The sequence below is a fragment of the Ischnura elegans genome, chromosome 2 (genome assembly GCF_921293095.1).
Source record: "Ischnura elegans chromosome 2, ioIscEleg1.1, whole genome shotgun sequence".
Lineage (NCBI taxonomy): Eukaryota > Metazoa > Arthropoda > Insecta > Odonata > Coenagrionidae > Ischnura > Ischnura elegans.
The window spans coordinates 37,633,490-37,660,626 of record NC_060247.1 but is presented as its reverse complement, the minus strand read 5'-3'; the positions used below and the strand labels follow the sequence as shown (position 1 = coordinate 37,660,626).

At 38.1% G+C, this 27,137-nt stretch overlaps 1 protein-coding gene across 1 annotated transcript in view; it reads left to right on the top strand.

The window, feature by feature from the left end:
- Positions 1 to 25,508, top strand: part of LOC124153627 — a 168,391-nt gene extending 142,883 nt beyond the window's left edge. Inside the window, exons 5-9 of the mRNA XM_046526917.1 lie at positions 9,679 to 9,849; positions 12,012 to 12,135; positions 13,833 to 14,068; positions 15,430 to 17,928; positions 24,302 to 25,508. Coding sequence (XP_046382873.1) covers positions 9,679 to 9,849; positions 12,012 to 12,135; positions 13,833 to 14,068; positions 15,430 to 17,928; positions 24,302 to 24,421 — 3,150 coding nt within the window. The 3' untranslated portion in view covers positions 24,422 to 25,508. The remainder of the gene's footprint in view (positions 1 to 9,678; positions 9,850 to 12,011; positions 12,136 to 13,832; positions 14,069 to 15,429; positions 17,929 to 24,301) is intronic.
- The last annotated feature ends 1,629 nt before the right edge of the window (positions 25,509 to 27,137 follow it).

The following is a 27,137-nucleotide window of genomic DNA, read 5'->3' as shown; positions in this document are numbered from 1 at the left end:
GGCATGCACATAAAATGCAATTTCGTCGTTTTTAAAGAGTAACCGTCTGTAAAATACATCACTTGTTCTACTGAATAACCTTTGGAATCGGTTAAAAATGATCTATCTTTATGTTAGGGATATTCCGCCGAGACTGAGCGACCCATTATGAGTACATATACGCCAGAAAAAGTACGTTGATAATTTTTCTTTCAAAGATGCCATCCATCGGCGTTAAAAAAAATGGTAGTGAAAAAGTCGATGTTTTTTTCAGATTTTTTTACCAGGAACCTTATTTTAACATAGTGTTTAAATTTCAAGTTTTTAAATTAAATTATAATTTTTTTTAAGACTAACGGTAGGAAAAGAGTGCGAGCTCACCAGGGATGATCCTACCTTCACCCGATAGTGCAGAAGTGGAAAATTTAAAAGGTAAAATTCGTTTACTTTGTCCTAGCAGTAAGCGGTATCCTTCAAATTCTTGCCGAGTGCTCCTAACATTTACGCCATTGCTCCTTTCACTTAAAGATGCATTTTTCTGTCGTTTCTAAGCGAATTTAGCTCTCAACGTTGATATAATACCATAATATTGCGATTCTCCAAAAATTTAGAATTTTACATCTTCTGTAACTCGTTAGCTACAACTCTAATAAAAAAATGATGAGGGTCTTTTTTTAGTATTAATTTTTAGCTTACTTTCATTTTCTTACATTTTTTCGCTTGTTGTCACGGTTTTCGAGGTTTCATTCATAATTAAAACAGTAGTGTTTGGGGGGGGGGGGGGGAGACTGCTGGAGTTTTTTGTGGTGTGTTCATGAGGTTCGTTTCTACCACTATGCCAAAACAGGTGAATGCGCGGTTTCTCCATAAAAAAAAGGTTCGTTGGGTAAAAAACAAGTAAATAAGAATGAAATGAAAACATTTTGGGGTACTTTCCTCCCAAGAGCCTTAAATTTTACTCCCAAAATTATTTATTTTGCATTTACTTGTTTATTATATTATCATTTACTTACTTTGTAAACGTGATCGATTCGTGGGGTATTTATTTTACCATGCCTATTTTTTGCTGCAAGTTCGCTCAAGTATTAAAACGGTGTCAATTATATTTTCTTTCTCCGCACTATTTGTTACTTTCATCATAAATTCCGTTTAAAAATGTTTTTCCGCCGGTGTTTTGTCGGAAGACGCCTTTAGGAGCATTAAAAATCTGCGGCTCGCTCGCGGCGATATCGGGTGGGTTTGGCGCGGAGCTCTCCACCTGAGGGTGGCTGGTTGGGTAAGGGGCGAGAGCCGTTTGGGGGGTTGGCTGCGACCCGATCGATATATGGCACTCCCACCGATGCCTACGCACCTCTCGTCTCCTTCTTCATCCCACATCCCTCCGAACCCGAGTTTAAGCCCCTGCTCCGACCATAGGAAAGTGCGTGCCACTATTTTTGTCACAGATTAACCCATTCCCGCCCACCGTATCCACATGGCTACATCCTACCACTCTGAGCACATCAGGCTAGCTTGAAGAAAACACGCACTCCTTATTGCTGTAGAATAGCCACAAACATGTTGTTGAAGCTGGAAATTACTTAATACACGCATTATTTTATTTTTGAGGCCGGCCGAAACAAGTCCACTGATGAAAGAGACGGGTGCGTAACGGAAATTCAATGTCGACGCCTACTATCTGTGAATCACATGCAAGTATCATGAAAATACAGAGGAAATGGCGTTGTATAGATTATTTTAAATTTCCTTCGTTTAAATATATTTTTGCCGTGAAGATTCACTATTTCTATTTAGGTCACTGGTAGAAATTGAGCAACGTTAGATTTTGGTCTTGTTATCGCCCAGTGTAGCTGTACGGCTACTAGTCATTCTGAAGAAAAAAGTCGATGCATCGTCAGAATATTTCACTAGATTACTGAAGACGACCAGTGGCGTCCGGGGTGTCCGGACCCCCCACCCGCTGAAATATAAAAGCACACTTTCGAACAAAATATATGGAACAAGTAAAGAGAGAATTGAAAGAGAAGAAGTAGGAGTGAAAAGATTAGCTGATAGGAGAACTGAGTGGAGAGCTGCGTCAAACCAATCCTAGGATTGTTGACCAGTGATGATGATGATGATGACTAACTTTGCATCAAAAAGAAAACCAAATATTGAAATATAATGAATTTATAAACCATTCCTTTGAAACATGAAAATTTTAAAAAAATTAAAAATCATGAATTTACCAAATATTTTTTTAACAAATGAAGTTTTTTCGATTATAAAAAGTGTTAAAATTACTTTAAAGCCCTCTACTTAGTACCTGTTTTTCAAAAAATTTTCCCCCTTGGTTTCGGACCCCGCGAAAAAAATTCCAGGCAACGCCACTGAAGACGGCTAAGGGAACAACGTACCTAAATATCTTCACAACAGCGAGCAGAAAGTTTCCTGGGCGGGAATGGGTTAAGGTAGGTTGGTTAACGTGGATCACGGCAATGGGGTCATTCACTCAAGCCCAAAATGGTATGGCAGGGAAGATTTCTTGAGTGTCACACCGGGTAATATTTTCCACATCTCCTTCCATCGTATCGAAGAGCGATTTGACCATTGTCCTAAGAGTTTTAGGAATCCGATGATCCCTTCCAAGACTATCGAATGTAATCCCTTGGATTCCTGAATACTCGAGGACGATGGGCTGTTTGCTCTTCGAAACACTGCATTGAACAAGTGACTTAGCATGCAGTCATGCGCACGACTGCAAAGTTAAATACACCGAGGATGAATATATCGCCATGAAAAAAATATTTGACCGGAGACTCTCCTTAAATATTATTAACGGCAAATACAGGTCATCTGACCTTCTTTCACTTTTCCCACTTCGTGTTACTTCGCGCACTACGAGGTCGAGTGACTTATTTCATTTTTTTCAGCCCCCGCCTTCCTGTCTTTAAACGCTCTTTTCTAGTCGGACTTCCTTCTTCCATTAACTCCTATTCCAAAAGAGCTCCAGATTTTGATCCTTTTTTTTCATCCCTCATCCATCTTGCACCATCTCTATCGTAATTTTCCTCCTACTCCTCGCATCGCCCGATGAAGTCTACTATTCTTTGTTATTTATTTTTAAATACTGTTGAATATTATTTTGCTCCTTGTTGATTACGATTTGCTTAATATTAGTAAATTGTTCTCTTGTTACTGTGAGTCCTCTGTAATTGGCCTCGTGCTGTTTTTGGACTGCATTAAATAAATACATAAATAATTAAATTTTACTTCGCCAGGATTCGGACCCAGGTCTCCCAATTTCTGGTCCAGCTGGCATGCAAGCCGATTACTCCGCCAAGCCATTTTCTCAGAGCGAATTTTCGGGATAGGTTTTACCGAAGAAGCTGTTGTCGTCTCAAGTTCCCACTGCGGCACATGCGGCGGATGTCGTGCTTACTAAGCCACTGTAGGAGTGAAAAACCCTACTTTGTCGCTCTACTCGGCGACGACGAATTTCAAAGCGCTACATGAAACAAGTATCAAGCCAGTACAAGAGGAATATCTTACCCGGCGTGAAAACCCGAGAAATATCCTTTTCTATTGTTCGCCGGAAAAAACAGACGTTGCATAACGGAATGGTGTGGTGTTTGGAGGAGGCGAAAGACAGCTTAGGTCATTTGTGACTTAAGGTAAGGTTAGGGACGGAATGGTGGAGAGAAAAACCTAGCGTCGGGATTAGCCTTATCTTACCGAAATATGCCAAGAGGATCCCACGTTGATGCCCCATTCTACGGATGGATTGATGCACTTGAAGTGTCCTTCACTAAGCACTCAAGTAGGGACATGGGAAGTCTCTGAAAAATCTCCGCCGATGCCGAAATTCAAACTCATTACCACGAGGTGCGAAGCAAAAACACAATCCATCACGATGCACAAAGGTTAAGAAAAGACTTAGCTGTTTCATTTCATTCATAGTCTTTTCTTAACCTTTGTGCATCATGAAGGAGTTTCACCATGTTACGCCAACCACCATCGCAACAATCCATCACGCCTACCCGATCCGCGACCAAAATGAGGTCGTCCATCAATTTTATTTTACTTTCGATTGTGATAGAGTTTGAAGAATGAGGATACCCGTGTTCTTCAGCTTTTCGATCCGTCCCTACTACTTTTTGAGCTATCCGCGGCGAAGAAATGACGGAATTGACCCTTTTACAAATAAGTTGAGGACGTCACGAATTCATGCCGAGTGGATTACCGCTTCTCTGCTTACTCTCGCCCTTGTGCTTGGGTCTCACGTGCTTCGTTGCTGTGTACACATTTCGGAGTGATCCTTCTCGCAAAGAAAGGTTCTCCCTGTACGAGTAAATTAACCAGAACTTGAATGGCGCCCCCAACTCATGAATAGGGGGTTACAACTTTCGTGTTACCAGGGTTTCAACTATTTAAATTATTTTTTTTCAATTGGCAGGATTGGATGACTGGGGAAGATTTTTTTCGCCATAACCAACCTTTTCCTTCCACATTTGCCGAATTGTTTCAATTACTTTTGATTTCGGGTCTGATGGAACGACCCCGTTGCAATTTGTGAGAAGAATTCAGGGGAAGGATGAGTTACGGCGAAAAGTAATCTTCCTCATTCAGCCATTGTCTCAAAAGCTTAAAATAAAATAAAACGAAAGTCGAACGCGTTAAATAAGTTTTTGACGTCATTAAAGTTCCGTTTCATTGAATCGTTCAGAGAGAACTTCTCATTGAGAGTACGAATAACTCGCTAGAGTGTAGACAACAGCCAGCCACTTAAGGCTGATGCTCGAGGTACATAATTAGCGGAAAACGGTGATCCAATCAGCAAAAGCGCGTGACGTCATCAACTTCGAATGGGTTTAAGGCCGTCGATTTTTCGCTGCGAGAGGAGTAGGCGGATCAGCACAGGCAGACAGGAGTAAAAAGGCGGATTTATGTACAACTAGAGCTCTATGGCAATTGATAGTTTAAAGAGAATGGTGAACGAGTATTATATATTCATCATCTCTCCCTATCCGAATTTCACATTTAAGCCCCTGGGGTAGTGTATAGCGTTTATAATGAAGTTCATAGTAGGTGAATTCACTTTTTGGAAGTTATGCATAGTAATAATGAAAGGGACTTCCCCTATGAAAAAATTGTACAAAACTGTTTCAAATTTTTATACATTCTTATACATTGCCATGGCAATGTATAAATATTTGAAACAGTTTTATACAATTTTTTCATAGGGGTTTGTACTTACCACACTGGTTTAATACTCGGCAACCGATTTCGACGTATTCTACGTCCTTATCAAAAGTTTAAAATTAAAAAAAACGCGTAACAGTTGTGCTTGATAATGACGCAGAATACGTCGAAACCGGTTCCCGAGTATTAAACCAGCGTGGAAAGTACTAAGTGTCTTTTTTTTATTATTATTATTAGTATACAGCGTTTTCGCTGTCTCAAATAATGGGCATATACTAAAAAATTTGCTTCGGTAGGGGGCTGGGTCGCTTTTATGTTATGCGGGTTGCCTAAATTGGTAATTTGTTGTCATTTCACAGTCATCGGAAAACCACACATTTCATTAACTTAGGTACTCAAGCACCTAGCTTAGGTACCGATTTGAATGCGTACCTATCACACGCTAGCAAACGATAATTGTTCGCTCGCTTAGCTTCGTATTCAGTGTGGCCCGGCCTCTCCTCGGAGGTTCCAATAATTTCGCCTTTATGGGATATAAATAGGCCCAGGAAGTCGTGCTAAAAACCATTCGGCGACGCTGAAGCCGTTCCCATGGTTACCGAACCCGCCAAGCGTGTGCTGATCTGCCTTTCGGCTGATGTGTAATTTTTGTCCCCGGATAGTCCCTATGAGTTCCCTAGAAACCTCCGACACAGTGAAAATTAAGGTTACCCATACGTTCTTAGTTTTGTGGAAATTTCCTGCACTTCAGTTCTGAATTGACTGTGCTCAATTTCACCAATTTTTCTAAAATGAATCCCGAGAAGTGAGGGGAAGATGGGGGTGCATAAAAATGTCTTTATATCGTGCCATTTAAGAGAGCTCGAGTCTTCATTAGTCGTTATTTACTCTGCCATCGTTTGTTAATGAGAGAAGATTTGTAAAGGCACGTGAAAACCGGTTAGTATATCATTCGATCATTCCTTCGGCAACCGAGTAGCAGCATTCTTTTCTTTTCTAGTATAAGTAGGTAAAGGTAGACCTTAATCGAGCGCTTAAATATCACCTTACGAAAGCAGGAATTTATTTGTCCAAATCTCAACACTTGCATATATCATGCATGTGGGCCAATCCCTCGCTAACTCGCTAAAACCACTTAAAAATGTATAGCAAATTTGAACAAGTCATTTACTTGTGAACGGCAGTGGGGAGAGGAATATCCGTAAAAATATGGATAAGATTCGAAGAAATGGAATAATATATGGTGTCCCTCATTTACGGATTCAGGGTGGGGCACGTGCCCCCCCTCCCAGACGCTTAAAAAATAGACAAGATTTTTAATACGGTTATCATTACGTTCGTTTTATTTTGTGGATTACGGAGCCTCAATTATTCAATTTACTATTAATAACTTTCATATCAAAATAAAGAGAACATTGTCTTCAGTAATTGTTGTATTTTGTTTTTAATTTCAAATATGAGAAGACCTGTCAGACCCTTATACCCCTTCCCCCCGAGAAGAAAAAATCCTGGATCCTTGCCCGTGATGTCCCTTGGTAGAAAATTTATCCTAAAAATTTATATATTTGAGATTATGCTAAAGAGGTGAATGATAGCTCTTCGGATTCTTTCCTACGCTCTTTAGGATCATTCAGACGAAAGTTCCCTATTCTGGTCGCTGAGGTAAAACTTTCGCCGTGAAAGTCGCAGATTCTCAATTACAAAGGAAGTTGGGGTTATTATGAATCATGACTGTGTTTTTTTGTCTTTATCGACCTATGATTAATGGAATTCCTAAGCCTATTCTATACATCACAAGAGACTGCCGTCACAGTAGTCTCGAAGCGACATCTCGCTACTGCTAGCAACACAGAAATGACCCGATAGTCCCAATGTTAGAAAAAGAATTCGTGGGGGGCGATTAGCTAGCATCCTCCTCCGTAAAAACGTGTGCCCATCAGGTTTATCACGTGACGTGGGAAATTCATTATTGAGCTCCAAGGGAAGAAAAAAGCCACCTATAAAAATGAAATAGAACATATTGAAATATGTTTAACTCTACTCACCAATGAAAGGTCGCTGAACTTCCTCAGAATTTTTTTTTCTTAATACCTAAATTCTGAGCAATAGTGAACCATTTTGCTTATCGTATGCAAGTCACGTGACACAAAACCCACGCTAACATTGCGATGCTCGATGTATGTTGGGATCGATGTCGTGACGTCACCCAACCTCTACTACTAATCCTATCTCCATAAGGTCCCTATACGTTTCAATACGGAAGGGGTAGATAGTCCAAAGAAGTGACTGTGCAAAATAGAAATAATTCCATCTCCTCTTTTAAAACAATTTAATGAGACGACTAGTTTCGTAAGCCTTTATGATTTTCGAGTTTGGCAAAAAAGTGGAAAATTGCAATTTATTCAACAGTACAATATAAAACAGTTCCACCACATTGACCTCAGTACCTTAAGGTTTTCATTATTATATATTTAGGATATAAGGTCATAATGATGTTTGACCATATAAGATATTCAAACGTTTAAAACATATATTTTTCTCCCTTTTTTAACGGCGGAATTGGAGCGAAACATATTAATAGAAATTTAAGAATTATATTAGCAAATTATAATAACATATCCACTTTTTTAGATTGAAATTTCCACTTAAATTAAACTTTTTTCGAAATATAATGATTATATGAATCTCGCAGACAATATGTTTTTTATTAATTAATCTTTTTAAGATTGATAGCAGCGCCACATATCACCGCTGAGTGAATGTAAATTTCCGAATTTGCCATTTTGGCATCAAAGCTTGTGATGAAGACTTAGTTGATGTTTGAAATTTAAGGAGTGAGCGTTGTATGTTTGTACCATACCTAACTTTGGTTTTTTCTGAGATTATTCGGAGTGCAGTTGGTTATACGAATTTTTTTTTTCATTTTTCACCATTTAACATTTTGTTAACCAGTGCCGGAACGCCGTAAAGAAAGACATAATAGTCAAACAAATATTTTATCAATTTTGTTGCTTCAAAATTTCTAATATAAACATTCGTCACCAAAGCAAAAAAATAATAAAATGTTAGTAATAGCTTTAAAAAAAACACACGCAGAGTAATATTTCACTTCTGAAAAATGTTAAGGAACGTGCGTTCCAGAACTGCTATTTTTGCCATGACGTCACTGAAATAGTCCCATCATTAAATATTTTCTATGCTTTTTGAATTGATTACACCAACACTGCGAATCATTTTTAGGAGTCTCAAGTAGATATTTCCTTCGAGTTTTTAATGCATGATACATTGAGTTTTCGATGATCACTTTGATATATCTAGACCGTTCGCCCCATCTGGTGACTTATTCGTCCATCTGATTGGCTTTATGAGTTGGGGCAACCATCGTGTGGGATATTTCCGAAGTGACTATGTCCTCTTTACTGAAATAAAATTCCTCCGGTTTTACCACGAACATTTTCATTTTTTCCCGCTTATTTCGCTGGGCGATTTATGCTTTTTTCTCTTCATAGCATCCTTTGAAATGCCCGAAAAACGTAAGGAATAAACATCTCATTCTCAGTTAACCGAATAACCATTTGGAATGGTTAAATCAAACGTGATATTTTGAACGGCAGTGCTGAGATGAGCAGTGTGTTTTTAGGGTGGCTAATAGAAAGCATTGCGGGCAGCATAATTTTAAGGCGATCAGCAGAAGTTTTTTTTCACCCTTGGGCTGCGAGAGTTCACGATTTTAGCTGCGGGCCAGTGCAGAAGAGACCCTCTGTACAGGAGGCACCCCCTGCCACGCTGGTTGGTCTGGTAGAATTAAGCCCCTTAGCGATTCTTGTGGTGAGGGAAAGTGCCCAAGCGCAAGATATCCAGGTAGCAATAAAAATTTTGGATAAATGCCACAGTCAGCGTGCAAAACGTATAAAAATGTTCGCGCACTCTAAGGGTTAACCGTGATTTAAGCATAAATGCATGGTGGTCTCGGTGTTTGAAGCGGGTAGCGTTGTACCCAGCTTGTTCGAAAATTTCGTAGATTTCCAGACTTCGAACTTTATATATAGCTTTTTTTTTCTTCCTTAAAGGCATTAACCTTACATGACTGAAGACCTTCAGCATAGAGTCAATCTTTTGGTTAACATGGACGTACGCTTCGCTACAGTGGCGTAACCAGGAATATGCTTTGGGGGGGAGGGGGGGAAATGGGATTGTCTGGGGTGGTGACGCACGCCAACGTTTGATTTCTCATTCTTTTTCATGAATAAGACGTTATGTAACCAGTTCCTTTCTGTAGAAGTATATCTCGAAATAAATTGATGTAATTTCTGAGAAGGGTATACACAGCATAAAGGGCATGGAATCATGACTTTTGAATTATGAACCTTAAAGGTTGTATTAGGGGGAAATTGCCCCACCCTTCCCTTGATCTGCAACTGCCATTTAGTTTTTCATGAGTTAACTTCCTCTTTAATGTACCCAAATGTAACAACTGAATGTCAAGTCTGAAAACCTTTTTCTTTCTCCACACTGTAGGCTGAAAATCTTCTTCTGGATGCAAATATGAACATCAAAATAGCAGACTTTGGTTTCAGTAACTACTTTAACCCTGGAGAACAACTGGCTACCTGGTGTGGTTCACCCCCTTATGCTGCTCCTGAAGTTTTTCAGGGGAAGAAATACACAGGGCCTGAGATTGACATTTGGGTGAGTTCAAAATATCTCCAGAAAGTTTTTACCCTATTAAGCATTAAACCAGGCATCTTCCGAGGATTGGATTTGATTTGTATCTAGTCCATTAGCTTCTAGCATCCTAGCAACAAAGGGTCCAATCAAGGTGCATCAACTTTTACATAAAGCTTTAGTTGTCTAAGAGATCAATACCCCTAGCTTTGAGTAGGGCCAAAGTTACAGAAGCATTTGCATGAAATTGGTAAAATAAAATATGTACATACATTGATTTTTTCATAAAAAAGCAGAAATAAAAAATAACCTTCCCACATGAAAATCATGACATCATAGTTGTGTTAGAGTAGCTATCAGTAAAAAATTCAAAGTAAGAGGGATTTCATCATAAAAGTGGAAATAACCCATACAGCACAAACGGTCTCAAGCTGGCATATAGGTCGTGTATTTCACGTGTTTTATCTCGTGTAAAAACCGTTATTACCCGAGTAAAAGCGGAGTAAGTCTGGTGTATATATGGTCTTATGTCCGCCACAAACCGGATAATACACGTGTATGCACAAAGAACCCAATAACGGGACCGTTGTAGTTATTCCTTTCTCCACCAGGGTTAGGATTTCTTGTTGATGACCGGAAAATGGCAGTTATCGCGCAAACGGTGGCACATTACTAATACTAAACAGGTAATAAGACATAGTCAACATATTCGTTCAAAAATTTCATTTATTGTGTCAATAAAAGGTTCCTCTGTATAAAATAATTCATCAGGAAATACGTACGTAGTACAGGACAAAACAATAGTGGTGATGATGTGAAAAATAATGTGAATGACATAATGGATAGGATAACAGCGAATACGATATGATGGATGGATCTTAAAAGTACTGCCAAATAGTTTAAAAAACCACAAAACCTTGGTAAAACCGCAAGTAGTTTCACTGAGCACAAGCACACCAGGATAAAGAGAATTAGCGAATTGTTGATGTCGTCGTTGTCGTCTCTTGCTTCCAGTTCGAGTCACACAAGTTATATCGTTACGTGATTGTTTTCCCAGCGTTCAATTTGCGTGATGCGAGGCATTGACGGAAGTAATTCGAAATTACTGAGAATTTTAAATTAACAAGCAGCATCATTCTAGGTAGTTGCAATTAATGGTTAACTCGTTTGTATTTCGACTGGAGCATATATGTAATCGTAATAAAATATACACCTATAAAATATATGCCGCAAGATGATTCGTTAAATGATTTAACTAGATTTCGTTGGGAAAATTTTGCTGGTACTAAGGTGGACAACTTTATTGAATCATCTGTCCTGAAACTTTAATCATGTTCGGATTGCTGCTCATCTTAGCATCTGCTCCCACACTTTGCTTCATATTTTTTGTTTATAAGGGTCAAGGGAGTTGGACCAAATTTACACAGCATTTACACGTGTAAAAATGGGCGAAATCTCGACTTATCCCTTACACCAAATTTCGACTCAATATACACGAGTAAATTTCTCTCTGTGCTGTATGGGAATTGGACCAGATTAACCCACGCTTACCTTATTCCATTAAATGAGCCTAATTTTTTTTTTATGGAGAAGATATTATCAGAGGTGAGGTTTGAATAGCAAAAAACAACATTACCCCTTGTTTTACTTACAGTTTGTTACTTAAAAGCTGATATTATCTTGGTTGCTGATATTTTGATCAAGTGTAGTGGTGATCTGCTGGACGGTGATTTTTGGGTACTAGCCCATGAAGTACAGTTCTTGATTTGTAATGACATGCTCAGTGATTGTTTGCTAGTGATGAACTGACATCACATTCTTGAGCTTCAGTTTCTCACTAAATGGTGGATTTGCTCTCTTATAATGTCTTCCTTAAAATACTGCTTGTTTTTACTTGTGGACAAACTTTATACTCTGAAAATCATGATGCATAAATACTGAGGTGACACTATGACAAACAAATCATGAGGTTGATATTTCTTTTTTCTTTTCATTCATAAAATTTTATATGCTCTATAATATCAAATTGAGGATTGATAATATATTAGTACAATCACTATAATAAAATGGTGCATTTCAGTATTAACCTTTTTTTTAAGAAAAAGGTAATACCACACAAGGTATTGCATTACTTTCTAGTCTTTCAGTGATTCCACTGACTCATCTTTTCTTTTTTATATTGTTAGAGTCTTGGTGTTGTCCTGTACGTCCTGGTGTGTGGGGCCCTTCCTTTTGATGGCTCCACGCTTCACTCCCTGAGAGATCGGGTTTTGTCTGGCCGTTTCCGCATTCCCTATTTCATGAGCTCTGGTATGTATTGTGTTTTTTCTCTAATTTAATGGATGCTTCTTTCTCCTTGAACTGTGGCAGTACTCAAAGGTTTTTTTCAAAAAATAGTTTGACTGGAGATGCAAAATTATCTATTAGCTACAACAACATCAGATTTTCTATAGGTATTTAAAGAAATATATAATTTAAATGTTACTTCTACAGATTTGTAAATATCCTTAACTAAGCCTTGGCCCTCTAATGAAAAGAAAATTATCGAGATTGTGAAAATTGTCTTTCCACTTATGTCATGCCAAGGAAGAGAGAATACAGCTGTATGTCTCAGATTAGGATTTCAGAGTACAAACCAAAATTGTATTTTTCCCAAATTTTACTATGCAAATGCTATGCATAATAAAGTACCAGTAGGATTCCATGGTAATATGTGGAACCCCAGGCCCTCAACAATCTTGACGCTCTGCTACCTCCCATCAGAGGGGGGAAGTCCGGGGAGTCCAAAACCCCCCTCCAAAATATAAAAACACAATTACTTTCCATCATAAAAGGAAACAAAATATTGAAAATTCATGAATTTACGAAAGATTACTACGAAAAATGAAGTTTTTTCGATAATAAAAAGTGTTAAAATTAGTTAAAAGCCTTCTACTTTTATTATTACTGAAAAATAATGGACCAAATATATTTTATATTCATGAAAACTGCAAGTATAAATTGATATTTAGATTTTTCACAATCAATGCTTTTTAATGTATTAATACTTGCATTTATAATGTTTTTGATTTTTTATGTGATGATTTACTTGAAAAATATGGTTTGATGTTTGATATGGACTGTTTTATTTAACAAAAAAATTTCCGAGAAGTAAAACATTGTTGCTATCAAGTTGGGCTACAGCTCAAAGATCTAGCCAAAAAAGTTTGTTGAGGAGAGGGTTGTAGTGAAGGAAATTTATTTTGGGGAATTTATTTGCAGGGGGTGCAATCAAAACTTTTATCTACCCAGATTTGGAGGGGGGGTTGAACCCCACTCACTACAGCCTTGATGTACCTTTCGGTTTCACCTGAGATATTAACGAGTAATTGGTGCATGATAATGTACATGATTTGTATGACTTACATTTTTTAGACTTTATGAAGCTAGCATTGACCCTTAGAAACATTTTTATAGAACAGGAACGCAGGAACATTTTTAAACATGTACGCTCACTGTGGGAAAAATGTTTTTAAACGTTTTACTATTGCTCGACTGACGACGGTAGTTGCCCAAAATTTTTATTGCTACCCGGGTAGAGCTCAAGTACACTTTCCCTCACAGTAGGGGGTGCCTCCCAGCATTTCCCATCGTGCTGCTCAATTTTTATTATTTCCTTCCTGCTCTATGCTCTTAATATGCTTACAACAAATGTAATGTCGCAAATGTGCCCAAATGTAGGCCCATTCTTTGGTAAGAAAGAAAGAGGGGTTGCCCTGAACAATAAGGGATCACTCCTTATGACAAACTCTGCCAGGTTAGAGGGAAGAATATTTCTTGGTTCTCTACCGCACAGGCTAGTAGCTAAAATCATGTATGTACTCCCGCATCTAAAGGGTCAAAATAGCAAAACTTGGTATATTAGGATTGTTTGAAAAATTTTGTTCACCTAAGTTTCCATCAAATGAAACCAGTCCATTAAAATTGAAGTTCACATTTGGTTACATTTCATGTTATTTTTATTGTAGATTGTGAAGCCCTAATACGGAAGATGTTGGTGCTAGAGCCGAGCAAGAGATTTTCCATCGAGCAGGTTAAACGGCACCGGTGGATGGTTGCAGAAGGACCTCCCCGGTTACTGCCTAGTACTTCTTCACCCTCTTCAGTGGCCTCTCCCAACTCTTTCACTTCTCATCCTGAACCAAATGAACAGATTCTCCGACTAATGCAAAGCCTTGGAATAGATGCTGGAAAAACGCGGGAGGTAATTATTTACAAAATAAGAGGTTTGATGAGATGGAGGTATTTCGTTGGGGTGAGGTGGTGAGGGAAAAATGCTTTCATTCTGAGGGATTCTTTCCTGGGTTTGAGTCCCAGTAGAAGCACCTATCTTTCTCAGGTATGCCATTCTCTAATCAAGTTCTTCTATAAATATAGGCGGAATACAGATTCTTCCTATAAGAGAGGACATGTTCCTCATGATGCCTTTTGTTAAGATCATACAAATTCTGATGCTGGATTTCTCTACTTCACTTCATCTCTCAGAGTAGTTCATCATAGTGTAAAAATGGTAAAAAGTAATCTTCGATTTGATGACTTAAAACTTGTAACTGTTCTCAAAAATCAGTGGTTAACTTTTTCCATTGACACCTTTTAACTCTTTACCAGTTGCAGTGGCATAACTATGGGGGGAGATGAGGGGATAGATCCCCCTCCAAAGCCTCAGAGGAATTAAAAAAATTATTTAAAACTATTGTCTATTATTGAAATATAATAACTGCATATGCGTAAGGTTGAATTTTCTAGTGCCAAAATGATGTAAAATGTATTTCAAAAATTTTCCTGGACCACTCGTTGGGGAGGAGGGGTCGCCATCCCAACCCCCCCCTCCCCCCAAGCATTCCTAGTTACGCCACTGAATAGTACATAGTAACAAAAAACTGGAAACTTCCAGTGAGTTGATCTTGTGATTCAGAGTCCAAGTATATTTTTAGTTGGATGAAATTGTTTGCTCAACATGTGCAGTAAAATCAGAAAAATATTCTAAGGTTATCCTATTACAAAGATCATTTTCATCTATAATCTTCCTACATAGTGAGCACTATAAATATTCCAATAGATGTGAGTTCCGTAATGAAGATATGCTCTTATGTATAATTTACTCTAAACTGCAATCTAAAATAACTGATTTCCATCAGCACTAGATTCAAAATTAATGTGAGCTGACATATTAATCTATTTAATTAATTAGTAAACATTTTATTATTAACATGTGCTATACAAAATGGTAGCAATTCATTTAGGACAACTGCATAAGAAAGTGCTTGGGTTTCCTAAATTTTCCTAAGCAGTCTTCACCCAGTCATTTTCACCTAGTAAAATTTCAAGCTCACAACTCCAGAGTGGGATAAAGGTGTGCCATGGAAAAAATTTACTATTGATAAAATTACCCCAGTTCTTCAAAGTTTCCTGTGCATTAAGTTTTAATCTTAAACTGGTTTTACCAAGAAAGCTGTCTTAATCATACCTTGGAATAATCTTTACTTCAGTAACATAATCTGCTACCCTTTTTTGTGACTAAAATCTTATTAGTATGTTTTACTTATGAGCTAATTCTTCTTCCAGTCCCTTCAGTCTGGCAGTTATGATCATCATGCAGCCATATACTTCCTACTTCTTGAGAGACTGCGGCAGCATAGAAGCAGCTTTATGATCCACAGCGGAATGGGTGGACCAAATGTTGCAGCTGGTAACTTCCAACATCAGCAACCTCATACATCACTTGACACGCATCGCCGTCGTCCTAGCACAATAGCCGAGCAGGCTATTGTCAGGAAGCCAATCCCTGTATCACAACCAATGCCAACCATGAGTGGTATACCTATGGGAACTGCTCTGCCTGATACAAATGGTAGTGATAGCCGATTGAATACTAACAATGAATATCAGCCATTCAGTTCAGACTTGGGTTCCTCATCCCCCAAAGGTTCTTTTGTTCCCCCACTGCAGCCATCTTTCTTGAGAAGATCAGGTGCACCGACAAATATCCCATCTGCAGTTGGAGATGATACATCTCATGGACCAGTAAGTGGATCTGAAGCACCATCAAACTCACCAATTTTGCCTTCTGTGGACTCTAATGTCACAGGAGAGCTGATGAACTTTGGGTTTCATGGGCAGGGTGACTGTGGTGAAGAAGGTCTCCCAAACTTTTCAGTCAGCACGAGATCACAAAAGTTTCCAGCCATGGGAGCATGTTCACAAACCAGTCACATGGCCACAGACATTATCCCCTCAGCCCCCTTAGAACATATAGTTTGCTCCAGTTCTTCTAATCCTCCAACTGCTGTCAGCACTGCCAGTACATCTAGACAGTCAAGCATCCCGCCTGCTTTGCAATATTCTTCAAGTGCTCACAGTTCTACTGATGAAGGAGTAGAAACTGACATGGATGACTCAAATGCATCAGACTCTGGAAGTGTAAGTGGAGGTGTGAATGTTGGCTATGGAGGGCGCAGACCGGTTCATAAGCGACACTCATATGCGAGTAGCAGCTGCTCCTCATCATCTGGTGTCGGGGGAGTGAGTGGGGTTGGGGTGGGTCGCGGGTTGAGTCATCATTTGAGCTCAGATTCCTCCTCAAGAACTTCTCGGTCCCCTATGGGAAGTGTTGTGAGTGCCTTCTCTACTTTTGAAAGTCTTGACTCTCAGCTTTTGGACTCACCGGAACTTGCCTCGAGTCTACCTTCTTGTGCTACCCCTCCTCCCATAACTGTAGCATCCATTCCAAATAGTACTGGGGTTGGAGTTCCCATCGGCAGACCAAACTCTGCTTCCACAACTACAAGTGCTATTAATGCTGAGCATACAGCTGTAGTTACAAGCACTAGTGCTATTCATTCCTGTATACCTCATCATCATAGTTCTGGGAAGCCTCTCCTAGTCCGTCACAATCCTTTACTCTCAAACCGAAATGCTACAAGGTCGCCTGTTGATTTCAGGGAAGGCAGACGTGCATCTGATGGTTTAGTGGCTCAGGGGGGAAGTAACGGAGGAGTTGGTGGAGGACCTGGAGGCTGTGTTGCATTTAGTCAGCGGCTACATGAGGCAGGCAGGGCCCGTGGTCAAGTGGAGCTGCACTTGGTGAGGCAAGAGCATAGAGCTCTGCGCAGCCGCTACCAGACATGTGTTCCTGTGGAAGAAAGAGCTAGGCGTCAGAGTCAGCATACTCGTTACCAGCGAGAGCATTCTGAGACTGTAAATCCAGTTGATAGACCCCCTTTGCCTAAGAGGATCAGTTTGCCTGAGAATTTTGCGTTCACTGCAGCCTCTGGTCAATCATCGAATTGGTCTCCTCGAGGTGTGATAAGCGGGAACGTTGAATCAGATCCAAGTGCTAATGCTGGAGGAGCTGGTGGGGTTAGTTCTGTTCCATCTGCTTTAGCTGGTGGACCTGGTGTATCTCTTCTTGGAGGTAAGCCGTTGGCATTACAGCAGCAGTTGATGCAGCATAGACTCCTGCAGCAGAAACGTCAGATTCTGCAAAAACAAGGAGCCTTCCAACAAGGAAGTACTACCTTAAGTAACATAGGTGGTAGTGGTGGATCAGGGATGAGTGGTGGAAATGGAGTTCTAGCTGGAGGTGGAGTGGATTCAACTGCTGCTAATAGTGGATTAATATTAAATCGCCGCCACATGGTAAGGCAGGCATCTTATAAGTTGGCACAGCAGACTCAGATCCTTCCCCCTTTGCCCATAGAATCTAGTGTGACTGCCCAGGCTGGTATCTCATCCTCAGCACATTCAGATTTATCCTTTCATACTATAGCTGAGGATCGACTAGGATCTGGGACGGAACAGATATCTGCTGCTGAGATGTGTTTTTTAGCAGGAGGTGGGGCATCCTCAGAACAGTGGCAATCCCTTCCTAGTACCCTGGCAGCATGTCAGATAAGTGATGGCTCTACAAGGACTGAGGACGGTGCCACTGGTGGAAAGGTAGGCATAGGGAACACTGTAGAAGTGGAGCAGCAACACTTATGGCAAACGATGAACTTGTGTGAAGGAATGGTGACAGCAACAGGAAACTCGTGGCAAGGAGTTTTTGGACCTGCATGGAATCAGGTACATCAGTGAACTTAAATTGCAAACGTATAAAAATGGGAGATGCATGTAGGTGCTCATAGTTTTTTACCCTTAGTTTGATGTCAAGCATTGTTATTAATTTAATCATCAATACCTTTGGTAAATGTAATCTATGATGCTTATGTAGCTTGAGTAGTTCAAATGTCACCTAATAAACCCTTTCCTGTTTGAATTTTATATAGTATAAATAAAGTAATATAAGTAAATCCTTCTAGAAACACTTATTATTTTTATTTATTGGTAGAGTATGGATGTCTAGCTTCTGTAGAGAAAAGTAACATCACTACTGTTTTAACTGGCAGAAAGCTTGAAAGCTTTTGTTAGAGGCATGACTCATGTTCAATATACGCTTTACACTCTAAAAACTATGTAGTGATGCGCAATTATTAACCGTCTGATAATCTATCCTATTGGTTTATCCATTAGTTACACCTATGTTCCTGTCTATTTAACTGACCATCCCTCCATCATTAAAACTAACTCAAAATTTATTCAGTGTCAAATGAAAACATTCAACATGGACACTTGGTCAATTCAGCTCTGAAAGCCAGTGTGAATGGCCACAAAAAGCAACATTATAGAGTTTAAACACAATTTTTTACCAGCTCAAACTAACATATGATCATTATCTATTCATCAGATGGGGGAAAGATTCAGTGGGACTGAAAATCCAGTTCACTTCATCACACATTGTCCAAGGTTACAGCCTTACCCATAACTTTGCAGCTAACACATTAAAGGTCATTGAGATAAGGTGAAAGAAAGAAATAAGGAAGGCGCTTATAAATTAAGCTTGTAATGGGTTTCTTATGGCCAGGCTGACAAACATCAAGAGTAATGACAAAATGGATGGCAAACTTTCAGCACTTCTGTATATGTTGTTTTTATTCCATTGTTTTAGAGTATTCATGAAGGGATTTATGAATAAGAATAATTTTTCCATTCTTGGCACTTCTATAGTTTGAGTAGAAATAACATCATATGGCCATAATATGAAAATCATTCACATTTATGAAATAATGGTGAAACGATGGTCGTAAGAAAAACACATAATTTCACAAGAATAGCGATGTAGAACATAAAAATGCTGTAGAATATCAAATGCTTGTACTCGGGGAATGATGATGCAACAGGAGGTAGAGGGGCTGGAAAAAGCTATTCTCACTAGCTTGGAAAGTAATTGGGAAAACCGAACTGGGGGAGAATAAGTTCAGGCAAGCAGGGGCAAAGCCAGGAATTAAGGCTAGGGGGGTTTAGTTCAGGCAACTAATACTTACGGGTGTGGGGGTATTGCATACCCACCAGGGTAAGCAGGAGTTATGGGGGCCCTCCTCCAGAAAAATTTTAAGAATAATGATTCAAAATGGCAAGTTTTATGGCTTCCTGAGGGATATTTGATTAATCCTAACACTATTCTATAAGTAATACTGATCCAAATAAGTAAAATGGATTAAACTTTAAAATTTCTCTGAACTCTGGGGGGGGTTTATCCCCCAAAACCCCCCCCCTCGCTGCGCCACTGCAGGCAAGACACATGAATCACCTAACTCGATGCTACAGGGATTAAGCACAGGTTAAATAATAGCGACCGAAATATAGTCAACCATGTGAACCATGTGCACGTAAACATATCAATAATGGGATAACAGTATTTTTGAGATTTTCAATTGAATATTTGAAAATACAATTGGATATTTGAGAATTCAATAGAATATTTGAATATTTTTCTCGAATACAATTGATTTTGCTAATATTCAATTGAATATTCGTGTTTCCAATTGAATACATATTTGGAAATTCAATTGAATTTTTGGATATTCAATTGAATATGAGTAAATTCAATAGACAATTGGCATATTGCAATGAATTCAATTGAAATTTTCAATTGAAGCGGATGATTTTTCCCAACAGGGTGTTGGTTAAAATGTCCCTTCTATATAGGTTTATTGGTACTCTTGTGAAGTCATGATTATGCAGCATATGTAAACTAGAAGCCTATATATGCATAAAGATGGAGCAGGGTGAGATTGCTTAACAGGAGCATTAATTGACTTGTGAAATGATCAGGCTATTGTCAAAAAAATGAATTTCAAACGTAGTCATGCAGCAGAGCAGAATGAACTTTCTGAATAATTTCTACGCAACAATGAAAACTAAGCAGGAGAGAATTCTGTAGATGTTTCATGCATAACACTTGATGAAGAAGCTTTCTGTTTAAGTAATACAATAAGTGGAACACTAGTCTGCTGTTTCATGAATAGCACCTTTTCATTTTGCTAAATCCTTGAACCGCCGGTTGGCATGAACTTAAATCTCTTACGAATGCTTTGACTTGAAATGATGATTTCCCCATAGAAAAAATTCCAATTCATCACCAAAATACATTCATCTAATTCTTAATCTTCCTCTTGCACACTGTATACCCACTTTTTAAATACTCTCACCAGCGTTACGTATAACAATTGTTTGCAGCCATTTAGGGCGAAGACTGATATCTATTAGAAATTCCATGCACTTTTTTCAATTTTTCCTTCTTACATTATATGCTAGGTTTGAAATCTCTCAAAATAAATAAAACACTAAATTCAATCATATTTTGCCACAGTAAAACTAGGATTGCCAGCTTAAGTAGTCAATTCAGGGCTAAAATGCATGTTGCTGTAGGGCAAACTCCTCTTCTGTATGTTTATAAGCTAGCATGATGGACAAATCAAGACTTTAGATTAATGTTTAGTGCTTTCCATGTATGCATAGAGGAAATTCTTGTAGGAAAAATATTTCATTCAATCTTAAGGAAGAGAAATTAACCCAGATTTTTTTCTTTCATTATGCTTAAATATGGTCAGAGAGCATATGGCATTTTAGAGTGTATGGCATTTGGTTGGCTCAAAAAATATGTGTGCATGTCTCCAAATGTTTCATGCAGCCCCTCAAATTCGTGAAAATAATAATAAAATTATTTTTACAAAGTACCAGCTCAATGCAACCTCCGGTAGCTGTGTCCCATGCAGTTTTATGTTGAGTCATCTCTTGACCTATTAACCCTTTCGAGACCGCGGAGTTTTCGTCTTAGCTTGACTGCTGTACCGCTCCCCAAGAGACTCTTCTTTCTCGTGGTACGGAGCATTTTTGGAGGGCATTCGTTAAGAAGGGTCTCGCTGAACCTTTTTCGACCCCTCCACGGTGGGACTCCGTATTATCTCGGACTCCAAGAGTAGTTGTGCTCCCTCCTTTCCGGGTTTACGACCATACCTGCAGCATTGGTTCGCGGTCAACTTATGTATTGCTTATATGTATTTAGCAAATGGATAATTGTTGCTTGCACGTAAATTACAGACATTGAATATAATTCCTCATTTTTATCTGAGCATTGTCAAATTTTAAACGAAGTTCTAAGGCCATTATCAAAGCATTTAACGCAGCAACAATTTCCATGTTGATGTTTATACATAACTCGAGATATAAGTTAATATTTGTCGTAGAATTTCGTTTAAAAATTGTAAACGCTGCTCAAAAGACAAACAATTCAATTCTTAGTTTATATTTCTTGAGAAATGAACAAATATTTATTTCGAAAATTGACTCTATAAACAATTGTATGACCGCAGTCCCTTACCGCTGAGAGAGGTTATAAAAGAAGAAGGGTCCGGGTACCTGCTCCCGGATTCGGAGGGTTAATCCTAAACCCCGAAGCGTTGGGTCCCGAGACAAAGGCGACCTAAACCCACGACCGTCCTGAAAGGGGGAGAGCTCGAAAACGTATATATACGGGTTTCGTTTTCTTGACCGGGAAAATCTCACACGTATATATACGCCCGTGGTCTCCCGGGTCAGGAAACGTCCACACGTATATATACGTGTAAGGTAGGGAAAAGGTTAAAGGCTAGACAATAGAGATGGGAGGATTTTATTTTTCCCTTTGTCTGAGGCTTTTGAAGCTGGTTGGTACTTAAGTAAGACACCTTCTCCTTTAATACGTCCAACCTGACAAATGCAAATTTGCATCCAGGCTGCATTGCCAAGACACTCATTGGCCTCTGAGAGACTGCATTTCATATGGCAGAAAAACCCATCTGTTTTTCAGGAATGTGGATAAAGAATAATGAATTGGTTGAGAAATACACATTTCTCTGTGCTCAGAACCATTTTCAAATGCTATTTATAGTGGGTACCTTTTGGTGGTTATTGAACAAATATGAAAAACTTCCAAGGTTTTTTACCTTAAATGCAAATATTTTATTAAAAAACCAAGGATAATTTTCCCCAGAAATATTAATGAATGAGTTACGGATACAAAATTTTTATTCATTTTTCTGTTGCGTACCAAAGAAATCTCAATTACGAAAATTATTATCGAAGCTCATTGTTGCTTTTAAAAAATTCCCATTTCATATTTGACTGTCACTGTCTGTCTTATTCAGTATTTGTGGGATTATTACATGAATCAGATAAAAATGACGAAGTTAATACAAGGTATTCGAAAAGCCCAAGTTAGCCATGGTAAAGCATCATAAGGGTAATTTTAGTGAGCAAAAAAATTGAAAGGGATAGCATAAGATTTTGATCCATAGGTTGATAGAAGCCAAGAGCTTTGACTTAGGTTTCTATCAATCTATGTACCAACCTTTGAATAGAGTAATTTTTAGTTCCTCAATATTGCCCGGGGTTAAACAGTTAACTGAAGCCAGGAAGAAAGTTGAAGTGACAAAGCTTCAATGCTGTTGACAAACTTAATCCCATTTACAGCTCTCAGCCATCAAGATAAAATGTATAACTATTGAGACTGAAATGGTCCTCAGAATTTTTTTGTAAGTTTCTCAAACGAAGGTGGAGCTTTTGATAATGCTGGTACAATCCCTTCCTGACCTGCAGCTTGTCTTTACACAGAGTGAGAAAGGTTCTTTTCCTATTCCCTGAAGCTGAATTCCATATTTGCTCTCCACAAAAGGATAAACCACAATAAACTTGCTCCTTCAGTCCTGGTTTCACAAAGTGGCATTGATGCGTGAATGCCTGTTGGATGCCTATATTGGAGCTCCATACTACTGGTTTACAACTATCTTGAATTGTAAAGGGGGAACAGTCACGCTCCATGGTCATGAAACTGCATCCTGTAGTGATTGCCTTTCCGGGAAATCGTGCAGTGCTTGGTGTGGTGTCTGACATATAGTTTTTCGTGTCAAACAATGGTTTGACCCAACCTTGCAAACCACTCTCCCAGATCTGTGCTCATTCCACCAGGCATCACCTAACTACAAGTGTAAGATTCTTAGAAATCAGAGCTTTACTGGCTTGAATATTTTTAGCCTACACTAAGAAGTGCAGGTTCCAGCATGGATCTGTGAATGGGGATTTTGTGGAAGTAGTGGGCTAATTTGTAGCCCATAGCTGAAGCAACTATGAATTCAGCTTGGCCATGACAGGCAGGGGGAAAGGTGGGTGGTCAAGAAATTCAAAACCTGCTAAAATGTTGAATCTTTTTAAGAACTTAATATCTGAAATTTTTGCATCCATTAAGTTCATTTGACATTGTTCATCCCGTGTGCACAAAAATTGACATTAATTAATACTAATTGAATATTGAAAAATAGAACAGACTCAATGAAACTCGCATTCAAAAAATACCCAACACATGACAATTATGAGCTTTGGTGATAATCCGGATCACTGTGATTTCTTCGGTCGTTAATCATAAAATAAAACTTGATTCATTCATGTGTTACATTATCTGGTTAATAAGTAAATATATCAAAGTAGTTTTGCTAGTGCACATCATTTTATACTAACCCACAGCATGAGCTATTGACAGATAGAAAAGAAAAAACAATCCCGTGATTGAATCCATCCATTTCAGGGGGACTGATGACAAAATATAAAACTGCATGGAGCACGGCTTTCAGTGCTTGTACTGAGCTAACATTGTGTGAAAATAGTTATCTAGTCATTTTTATTCTTTTGGGATAAGTATAAAATGTTCATCAGTCACTCAATAAATAAGTTAACTACGATAAAATTCACGAAATGACATTTGTTCATAATAAATGTTAGCTAACGAGTATTCATAAATACTTGGAGTAATTCAGATGGACAATACTTCTTTGTACTAGAATTTTAAGAAATGAATATGATACACAGATGCCTATACACTTGATGTAATTTGATTTTCAATGGCATAGATTTGTTTAAAATTTTAAATTATCATTAGAGAAATATTTCAAACCTGGCCCAAGAATAATGAATCATTAAATTAAAAGAGTAGAGTGTGTTAGTTTTCTGATGCTAAATAGGCTGTGTCAGAATTTTATATTCATTCATAATTATTTTTTGTCATGATTCTTCCACTATATTTCAGCTCTCAATGCCATTCTCTTCTGGGAACACCAATTGGCAACCAATGTGTCACGCTCCTCCCATGCAACCGGTTTGTGAAAGCCCTTTATTGGAGCTTACCGAACAGATGGAATCCACATGAATTTAATGATATTTCCCTTTGGTATGTGATGATTATTGAGTAGGTACCAAACTTTGTAGTTGACAACTTTTCAAAGTCAACCATTTTATAATGCATTTTTATGGAAAAGTTGTAGGAAATATGGTGCTAAGGACAACATAGTCTTTTCTACCAGTGTTTACTTTCGTGTTATGAAATGGAAGAAATTGGCTAATTTCAGATATTTAGAAGCAAAATTTCTGCTGCATATATTTAGCTAGGAATTTGTATACACTGTATATGCTGATGACATTTTGATAAGAGTGAAATGACTATAAAGCTTATTGTTTAATTTATGATTTGCATATACTAGTCAGAGATGGGAGTTGTATTTCAAACTGATATAGGGTTTCCCTAAACTTTATCTGAAAATTAAGCAAATGGGATTTTATTAATCTGCTCAAGACTTATCGGATTATAGGCTGATGTCTTGTCAGGATTTGCACCAAGTTAAACTTCCCTCACCCTCTATAAGGATGATTAACTTTCGTAATACAAAAATCTCCTGCCACTACAACAGATATTGGAATCAACCATTCACTAATATTCAAGAGGAAGACAGGGATCATTGAGAAGATTAACCCTTTTGCTGTATGTTTCATCACCGGATACCTATTCCTCTCTGTATATGGCAAGTATATATGTATCACCATTAGTACGCAATTCTTCATCCCATAATGGACAAGAATGAAATCTCAGCATGCCAATATATTAGGGTCCTTTTAATGAGAAGAGAACTGACTTATCCTAACTAATTGAAACCATCTGAATAAATAAAGGAAAGGAGTCAGTTTTTTTCATGCTGCTAGTGTGCTACCCGTTGAAAATTATTATTATCTTATTATATATGTTATGATATAGTTCCTAACCAATTCTAAACATGGCAATAAAATTTTTCATTCAGAGGAAAAGTGACAATATACTTCTCCAAATATTGGCCATGGGAGGTCCAACTTTTGGTGCAAACCCCAGCAAGACTTCATCCTGTTAATGGCTGCCAATAACTGTCACTTGTTCAGAGAGCAAGCTAACCCTCAATCAAAAAAATAGGAGAATGCTAATTGGAGAATATATTTAGTAAAAAGCATATGTTGTCAGAGACTAATGGTGATAAGATTCTAAGTGGTCGACAATTGGTCGTGAAGTTTTTTTCTGAAAATGACATGATATTATTTCTGTGGCATTCCTCAAAAAAAATAACTTTGGGTGTCAAAAGAGTACCCATGTCAATATCATATGTTCCCTCACCTCTCCCAAGCATGCATTTTTACTATCTCAATGATTAGACCGCAGCTTTAGATGATTTTTTAAAAATGAGATTAAGACAAGTAGAATCACGATAGTGTCATTCCTCTCACAGGCAATTCCTTTTCGTTATTGAGTGGAATGATGCTTAAAAATATTCTAAGATAAAGGAAATGTTCCCCTAAATATAGTCCTTAAATAATTTTAGGAGCCAAGAACTTTTTAATGATATTATAGGAATTGCAGGGAAGAATGTGATCACGTGCAAAGATAGTTTGTTTAGTAATGACTTTAAAATGATAAAGATTCAACTGACTGAATAATGCAATAAAAATACAATGGAAGCCAATAAACTCAATCTGGAATCGTTGAAGGTCATATGAAAGTAGGTCCCTGTAAACAGTCTTCTTGAAAAATTACTCACCCTAATCCTTTTGGGTACTAAATTAATATGCCCCAAAAATATATCTTCAGAAGTAAGAGCCTGAAATATTGCCATTATTAATTAATAGATCAAAAACAATAAAGGCTTTCTTGGCTAGATTAAGGAAACAATTATAGAATGTAAAAACGACATTCTTCCTATTCCTGAAGATAATTTGTGTTGATGAGTTCAATTCAAATGTATCTGATGCAAAAGAATTAAAACATTCTTGAATTAAGTATTGCAAACAGGGCCATAGCAAGAAAAATGCTGATCATGGGTTTTTTAAGGAGAGGGTATATTATACAGAGGGGAAGCATTGATTTGGAGGGGAAACTCATACAACATTATGTGCAAAGCATTTCAGAGCCCCCTAACCTAACCCTCGCTCCCTATAAACATCCTTTGTTAAAACCTGTTTTGGATGTCATCAATTTTCTTCAGACATTACTATGATTAGCCAATGTTGCACAGGGAACTATGGCTACAATGGTAAATCTTTACCTTTTTCCTCAAAGTGAAATTCATATCTTGTAGTAAAAATTGTGATAGTCACTCATTATTTCAGAAATTGTTCATACGTATTTGCTTTCACAGCACTTAAAAGCTACACTGCAATGATAAATAGATCATTTGGTACAAAGAAAAAATATGTCAAAGGAAAGAATTGAGGAAAAATTGTCTATATTAACGTGGAGAGAGAGAGAGAGAGAGAAAATACATGTACCTATCATCTACAGCATCATATCAATCCACAAAATTGAAAATGATGAAAAATAAAGATACAAAAGGAAGGTATAGGTATAATACTTTCGTCGGCCTAAAATCATTCTAAAAAACAATGCCACCCAAAATTATCACATTCCTTTCATCAGAAAACATAACAACGATAAAATGTACCTACAGCTAAATCATAAATTTTGAATAGAAATAAATAAACATAAGATAAGAGAAGTTATAATATGTTGTGCAATCGGAAATTTTATTTTTATTTCAAATGGTGTTGAGACTTTGAACTCTCACCCCAAC